The sequence below is a fragment of the Nicotiana tabacum genome, chromosome 16, assembly GCF_000715075.1.
Source record: "Nicotiana tabacum cultivar K326 chromosome 16, ASM71507v2, whole genome shotgun sequence".
Classification (NCBI taxonomy): Eukaryota; Viridiplantae; Streptophyta; class Magnoliopsida; order Solanales; family Solanaceae; genus Nicotiana; species Nicotiana tabacum.
In genome coordinates this window covers 75,897,701-75,906,323 of record NC_134095.1, presented here as the reverse complement: position 1 = coordinate 75,906,323, position 8,623 = coordinate 75,897,701, and the positions used below count along the sequence as shown (strand labels likewise).

The 8,623-nt window shown below is 37.3% G+C and overlaps 1 protein-coding gene across 1 annotated transcript; it reads right to left on the bottom strand.

Moving 5' to 3' along the window:
- Nucleotides 1–2,153: 2,153 nt before the first annotated feature.
- LOC142170291 (uncharacterized) lies at nucleotides 2,154–2,651 on the bottom strand. The gene has a single exon (XM_075232170.1). It carries the CDS (start codon nucleotides 2,649–2,651, stop codon nucleotides 2,154–2,156), a length of 498 nt encoding a protein of 165 aa, XP_075088271.1.
- Between the last annotated feature and the right edge of the window lie 5,972 nt (nucleotides 2,652–8,623).

Genomic DNA, 8,623 nt, shown 5'->3' with positions numbered 1-8,623 from the left:
GCGCAGACATCACAAACTCCGTGCTCCATGAACTTTGACTTGGGCAGACCACGAACCAGGTCCTTCTGAACTAGATTATTCAGTAGAGAGAAACTTGCATGCCCCAGTCTTCTGTGCCACAGTTTAGTGTCATCATCAACTTCTTTCAAGAAACTCAGATCACCACTTTGTAGGGACTCAAAATCAGCAACGTAGATATTCTTGTATCTTTTGGCCACAAGTACCACTTCACCCGTTACTAGATTTGTAACTATGCATATCTTTGACAGAACTCCACCTTGTTTCCTTTATCACATATTTGAGAAACACTCAGGAGACTGTACTTAAGACCATTGACATATTACACATTCTCAATTGAGTAAGTGAGTGATTTCGCAATCTTTCCAACTCCAGGAATGTACCCCTTTTTCCCATTACCAAAGGATACACTCCCTCCTTGTAGGGCTTTTAGTGAAAAATAATCCATGGTATTCCCAGTCATGTGCTTTGAGCATCCACTATCTATGAACCACTACTGACTGCTTCCTTTCACTGTTCCCTGCACAAGAACATCACGAGTTAGATTTAGGAACCCAGGTAAGTTTGGGTCTCTTGTAATAAACAAGAGGATGAATAAGTGATTTTCTAGTCCATGCAGGTAACATGCACTTTTTATGGGTGGCACATGGTCCCTTTTTAGCAGTTCTTCTCTCAGCAAAATCTTGTTTTTCTTAAGAGACTGAGCTCTGGCTTGGAAATTTTCTTTGAAATGCCCATTGTTCCCACAGTGGATACACAACCAATTGTCAGGTACAGTAACATACTTGCTATGAGGGTTATAAGGAGTTCTCTCCCTTTAAAACCCTACTCCATGCCTGTTTCCACCATTGTTAACGTACATGGCAGTAATAGCATCCGAAGACCAAGTCCACTTAAGAGACTTCTCAAGATTATTTTTTACTCTTTCCAATTTTGCTTCAAATTGTCTATTTTTCTCAAGTTCAGCACATAGACTAGATTTTACAGCATTTAACTCTTTTTCAATCCTAATATGTGCATCGCTAGCAACTTCTTTCCCTTTCTCAAAATATCCAGGCATACATTCTGCTTTGAGTTCCTCTATTGTTTCCTTCAAGTCTATAATCACAACTAAGAGGTCATCTCTTTCTTGCTATAAGGAATCAACTTTCTCCACTAAGTCATTCATTTATTTACTGAATTTTTTAATGGATTCTTCTAAGTCAACAGCTACTACCATCAAATCGTCTTTTTCATGTTCTACACTAGCAATTTTCTCAGTTAGAACCTCCTTTTTATTTTCCAGATTACCTATGGTTTCCTTTAGATCAGCCACACAAACTACCAAGCCATCTCTAGTTTGTTCAGCATCTTCTAACTCCATGGTCAAGGCATCCTTATCATCTACAAGATTATGATAGGCATCAATTAATACATTAGCTAATGACATGAGTTTCTTAGGAGAGTAGGATTTCAGATTTCTCTAAACATACCTGAAATTAACCTCATCATTGTCATTAACTTCATCATTATCTGGCTGAGCCATCAAGGGAAATATTTAATCATATTAAATTGTTTCACTTTCAACGGCCATCATAGAACTATCACCTGCATCCTTTTCTTCTTCAGACTTACTGGAGGAATCTCTCTATGCTGCAAGAGCTTGCTTCACAGCATTGTCAGCGACGTTCTTTCTTTTAAGTGTTTTCTAGGAACCAGGTTCTTCTTGGCTGCTTTATCAAGGTTGTACTTGAAGTGTTCTTTCTTCAGAAGAGGGCAATCTTTGATGAAATTCCCTGGCTTACCACATTTATGATAGAGGTCATAATTCTTTGGTTTGCTGGAACTGCCTCTCTTTGGTATGCCTCCATTCCTTCGGACCATCTTCTGAAACCTTCTGGTTAAGTAGGCCATGTCGCTGTCCTCCTCACTTGAGTCATTGCTTTTAGCTTTGAGTACCAGGTTCTTTTCCTTCTTTGGTTCTCTTCTTTCACTGTCCTTCTTCTTCTTCATTTCGTAGGTTTTCAAATTCCAACTAGCGCATCTATAGTTAGGACCTGTAGATCCTTTGCTTTACTAATGGCATTCACTTTACTCTCCCATGAACTGGGCAAAACATTAAGAATTTTTCTCACAAGCTTGTTCCTAGGAATGATTTATCCAAGCGAATGTAGCTCATTTATGATAGACGTGAATCTTGTGTATATGTCTTGAATGGATTCATTGTCCTTCATTCTGAAGAGCTCATACTCAATGGTGAACATGTCAATCTTAGATTGCTTTACTTGAGTGGTTTCCTCCTGTTTTGTTTGTAAAGCTTCCCATATTTCTTTGGTGGATTGGCATGCTGAGATCCTGTTATATTCATCAGGTCCTATGCCACACACCAAAATTTTCTTGGCACAAAAGTTTTTCTCCATAGCTTTCCTATTTGCATCACTGTATTTTTTCCTGGTTTTTAGAACCGTCTCTGGAGGGTCTCCGACCATCTTTGTTGGGACATAAGGACCATCACAAATAACATCCCATAACTCAGAATCTTCTGCCATGATGAAGTCATGCATTCTTGTCTTCCACCACCCATAGTATTGTCCATTAAACCTGGGTGGTCCGTATGGAGACTGACCTTCTTCGACATTTGGTGGAGCAGCCATGTGGATCCTTTTTAGGTGTTAAACTGATAGAAAGAACCCGCTCTAATACCAATTGATAGAATATATGAGTCCAACAAACTATATAGAGATCAGGTCCTATATAAGTTTCCATAGAGAATGCAAATGTAATAGTAAGTAAATGGAACAACAAATTTTTATGTGGAAAAATCCCTGCTCAAGGGGATAAAGAAATACGACCTACAGTGGTAGGATTTCAACTTCACTATGAGCAAACTTCAGATTACAACCTATGCAATCTAGGAATTAAACTCTTAATCCCTCACAAATTTGTAATACACCTATTACAAGCCACTTTGCAATACACCTATTACAAAGACTTCAACTCATGACTAACTCTAGTCACGGCACAAACACTAAAGGTTTATGGTTTACAAGAAGTTCCTAATTAAAGCTTCTAGATAAGAAAAGTAGGAGTTACAATGAAGAACAATTACAAAGTTATAACTCAACTAAGGACATACAAGAGACTTGTTGTAAGAACTGGTCCGTAGTAGCGTTGTACTTTGTTCTTGATGGACTTGAGAATTGAATGCTTGATAGAGTTATGGTTGGAGTGCGTGAATGAATTCTCAAATGTTCAAGTGATATTTTATTGTAATACTCTTTGTTAATAAAACTTGGATGACATCACTTAAATGATATAATCATTTGGTTGTTCAAAGGGAAGTGACTGATGTACTGTGCTGCACTATTTGCGTGTATAGTGCAAAGAGTATAGCAGACAGTCACTTTCAAATTGTAGATAGTTGAATTCGTACTGATGTCAGGGAAACCCAAAGGGATCAGGTCCATAAGTTGATTCCTTATCTTCTGAAGCCATATCAATTCAACTTAGCTTGAGTCCATTGATTTAACTGTGTACCAAATGTGTCAGGTCCCTTATCTAGTTCTTTGATAGCAAGTTTGTTAGATCATCAAAACATAAAGCTAAGGTGTTGTTAACCCATCAGCCTTGTTAGTGAAAACTCGCAAAGAGCACTATAAAACATTGGTGACAAGAGAAATGAGAGAGGTTAGCTGGCGAAAACCCGCAAAGGGCACCATTGACTGAAAAGAGGATCCTCATAGTCACTAACATCAACACAGTCCTGGGAAAGTTTTCTTGGTTTCGAAGCAAAAGTTGTGATGAATTTCTAAGAGTCAGACAGTTTACGTAGGTTAGGCACCCAGTCCAAAAGTCATGTCATGTTCATTAAAGGGGCACCTCTTATCTAATTCATTATCCATTCCATTGCTTGTTTTTCGTTGAATCCCTTTCGGTCTAACACTGTTCCAAATTTGACATGAAGAAGGGATGGCAAGATTGACTTACAGGGCATTTGTTTGATACAAGCTAATATTCAAAAAGGCACCCAGCCTCGATAGGGGCATCAAGTCGACCTCGACTGGCCATGGTGGCTAATATTTTGAAATTGAAAACTCTCTAAAAGAGGAAATCAATAGAAGTGCCTACGAGGGCAAAATGAAGTTGAAAAAGGTTAAGTCCCATGCAACTAGACATTGCGGCAAACGTTTGAGGAGCCAAAAGTTCCCCAATTCTCCGAAGTTAAAAATTGAGAGAAAAAAACAAGTTAGAAGTGAAAGGCCTACAAAGGCAAAATAAAGTCGAAAAAGGTTGAGTCTCATGCGACCAACCATCATGGAAAAGTATGAAAAAGGCAGAGGTTCTGTCAAAATTGCAATCAGTATTTAAGAAACAACTAGTTGCAGTTGAAAGGGCCGAGATCAAGTGACTGAAACAATCAAGGCTACAAAACCAACCACCGTTTCAAACTGACAAATTGTTCTTTGTTTGAGAAACAGGAAAAAGGTGTAATCCAAAGCAACCTTGGAAAAAGCAGGTGCAACGAAAAGTCAACCGCATGGAGACTAAAATAGCTCTGCCATAACACTAACTCCAAAAAGTGAAGTCTTCTCCCAAATTTTTTCCCGCATTTTACTCATTTTTCTATTAAAAAAAAGAAAGAAAATTCCAAATTATGGTAGTATATGGTCTTCAATCCCTAGCTGCATTTACCAACATAGGGTCTCCACTCTGTAGTTAATATTTATTTGAGACATAGGGTCTCTACTCCCTAGTATCTTTTCCAACATAGGGTCTCCACTACCTAGTTGATTTTATTTTAGATATAATGTCTTCACTCCCTAGTCGTTTTTCCAACATAGGGTCTCCACTCCCTAGTTGAAGTTATTTTAGACATAGGTTCTCCATTCCCTAATCTCTTTTGGAACATAGGGTCTCTAATCCCTAGTTGAAGTTATTTTAGACATAGGGTCTCAATTCCCTAGACTCTTTTCCAACATAGGGTCTCCACTCCTTAGTTGATTTGATTTTTGACATAGGGTCTCCACTTCCTAGTCTCTTCTCCAACATAGGGTCTCCACTCCTTAGTTGATTTTATTTTTGACATAGGATTTCCACTCCCTAGTCTCTTCTCCAACATAGGGTCTCCACTCCCTAGTTAAAGTTATTTTAGACATAGGGTCTCCACTCCCTAGTCGCTTTTCCAACATAGGATCTCCACTCCCTAGTTGAAGTTATTTTAGACATAGGGTCTTCAATCCCTAGTCTCTTTTCTAAAATAGGGTCTTCACTCCTAGTTGATTTTATTTTAGATATAGGGTCTCCACTCCCAAGTCTACTGTTCCAACATAGGGTTTTCACTCCCTAGTTGACTTTATTTTAGATACAGGGTCTCTACTCCCTAGTCGTTTTTCCAATATATGGTCTCCACTCCCTAGTTGATTTTATTTTAGACATAGGGTCTCCACTCCCTAGTCTCTTTTCCAACATAGGGTCTCTACTCCCCAGTTGCTTTCATTTTAGACATAGGGTCTCCACTCCTTAGTCTTTGTTTTCTTAGGGTACACCAATCCCGACTTTTATTGCTTTCAATAATCAAGTATTATAGTGTTTTGTACAATTAACTCGCGATATTATTCTAGTGAAAACCGAGGCAGAAAAATTTCATTCGTTCGTTTGTTTTGGTGTCTGAGCAGGTTTTTACCTCGAGGCATAGGATTCAAGATGACCAAAAAGAAGTCTCAATCTGAAATAAAGAAAGGAAAAGGAAAAGAAGTTAATCCAAAATGCAGAAGCGGAGAAAAGATGTGGACTGCTTAAGACACGACTGAAGTCACAAGCTTTGCATGTCCCGTCTTGATTTGAAAAAGCTAAAGAAGAATGAACTAGCACCAACAGCAAGCAAGCATCAAGGTTCAGATTAGAGTCTGAATGAAGAACCATCCACAACTCAAGATCACGTTTCAAAAGACATAGCGATGGGAACCTTGTAACTCATAGCTGATAGGCTTGTTTAGTTTCTTTTAATTTTGATTTTGGTGTATTAAGGAGTTCAACAAGCAGTAACAGTGGCAACTTCAGTGAAATCATAGTTATTTAGTAATCCCAGCTAACAAAACCTCCAGAACTACACTGACCTGATTCCTTTATAGCCAAGGATATGTAGGCAACCTCCGAAGCAAGATTCGATCAAACTTTTTCAAAATGCTTCCCATGGAGTGTCAAATGGGCAAAAATTGCTCATAATAGCTCACTTTATCTCTGCCAAAAAATTCTCCATGTTCTCGATCAAAGAGGGGCATCTATGAGCACCTAATTGTTGCCCTAATATAAATTACTCCTCAAAATTCCAAAAAAAATAGATTTAAATTATTTCATAGAATTTTAAGAATTATTCTACATTTTTTACTTAGTTTGCTTTGTACGTACTCATGCTTGATGCATTTTTAAGTTGCATTTTAAATCCTAAAGAAAATACAAAAATATTTTTAATCTTTACATTTTCAGATTTTAATTGCATAATTAATTGCATTCATAAAATACTAAAATACCAAAATATACATTAGTAACTCCGCATGCATTTGTAAGCTAAATGAATTAGTTAATTGTAGAAAAATAGGTCATTAGGTTAATTTTGCAAATTAGGTTTTAGAATTAGAGAGTTTAATTAAGTGGTTAATTTTGAAATATAATACAAAGAGAAAAGAGAAAACAAGGATCCTGACTTTACAATTGAATTGTGTTGCCCTTTCCAGCCCAAATAGCTACTAAGTTTTGCCCTATACCCATTTCAGCCTACACGCCTGGCCCAACCCCTAAACGTCGATGTCTGGACCAAAATGACTTCGCCTATTCTTCGTCTCTAACATATACGACCCCTTTCCCCTTTGTCACAAAGAAAAAATGGACTCCCCAAAATTTCTAAAAAAAACCTAGCATCGCTGCCCTTATTCCCCCTATCATCTCCAAATGAACCCTCCTTCCTTCCTAAAAACCCTAGCCGCCAGACCTCTCTCACTCCTCTCATCTGTACACACTCTCTTCTCCTCATTCTCCTCCCACACACATCGCACATTAGAAAAGCTGGAAGCAAGTTCTGCATTCAGAATTTGAATCTCATATCTAAAAAAACAAAGCTCTGAAAACCAAGGAAAAATAGTAGAGTTTAGATTGAATTTTGCATTCCAAACAATTTAAAAGAAAAAAGGAAAAAGTTGTAGTTTTTTATGTGGATTCGAAAGCATTTTCTTCTACATTTCTAGGATTCTGAGGTGTATTCAACTAGGATCTCTGTTGTTTGTTGCTATTTTCATCTCAATTCGTAGATGAATTCCAAATTGTAGTTCTTCTCAACCTTTATTTGGCCTTTATGATTTGTTTGCTGCTGTTTAGGTATGTCCAAATGTCTCTGTTATTTTAAACTAAATCATGAATGGGATTCAAGTTGTTTTTCTTCCTAATTCTATAGATATAGCATGTTTAATGACTGAATTTGTTTGAGAACTTCTTCCATGTTAATCTTTAATACTAGTAGTGTGTTTAGTTGAACAAGTAGGCATGTTAAGTCCTACTGTTGATATGGAATTTGGTTGATATCTGTTTATTTGCAAATTGATGGTTTATACTTGAGTCCATGCTAAATGTGGTAAACTTACGCAATTGACTATCAGCTGGTTAGGTTCATTTATGAAAATCCTCACTGACAGGGCCTAGCATCAGAAATTGTAAGATTGGGGAGTTTTCTGCATTTCCCCTTCGACTTTATTGATTTCTCATACCAAACAGACATGACTTAAAACATAATCAATAGTCTTGTATGCTCTGCTTGCTATGTAGGTTGGATGCAGTATCATGAAAATCTCATTTTTATGTGAAGCAACTTTTGACTTGACAATGTACTATGTGATTGTACATTCACTGATATAATTTTATTGTGGGAGAAAAGTGATGAGCAGTTTTTAGTGTTTATAATCTTTGGAAACATCATGGGGCATGTCAATGCATTTCGTGAAGAAGCTAACTTGAAAATCTGAAGCTCTTTTATTTAGGTTCTCTGTTTTGTATATTGGCACATTGTGAGACTACTAAAATATAGCTTGTCATCAGATGTCTCAAAACTCTAGGAATAGTGTCAAGTACTATTTAGCATGTTAAATCTCAAACTTAGGGAAAAATAATTCAAATGTTCTAGTTGCTTCAAGCACGATTAACAATAAATAGTCGTGGCTATGGGTACGGTTCCCGTGGCATGGTCACGATACGTAAATTTCAATTCGATTTTGCGTTTCACTTGACTCGGCCATAACTTCAAATAATAATAAAATTAACATGTTGTAAATAGCGGGTGCATTTCACGTGGCGCAATTTGTAATGTGTACAAAAACAAATGAGTGTGCAACATGGCAACTTGTTCAAACAAATTTCATAAATACTAAAAGCGGTTCAAAAAGTAAAAAATGCACAATAGGTTTCAAGTATGTATTAAATCGGATAATTAGGCCAATTATTAATAGTTGACCGACCGTGCTAAAACAACGGAACTCGGGAGTGCCTCACACCTTCTCCCTGGTTAACAGAATCCCTTACCTGGTCTTCTAGGTTCGCGGACTTTAAAAAGAGTCAAATTTCCTCGATTTGGGATTGAAAC

Coding starts and splice junctions, on each gene's coding strand:
- LOC142170291 (XM_075232170.1), bottom strand. CDS start 2,651: ATGGCTGCTCCACCAAATGTCGAAGAAGGTCAGTCTCCATACGGACCA.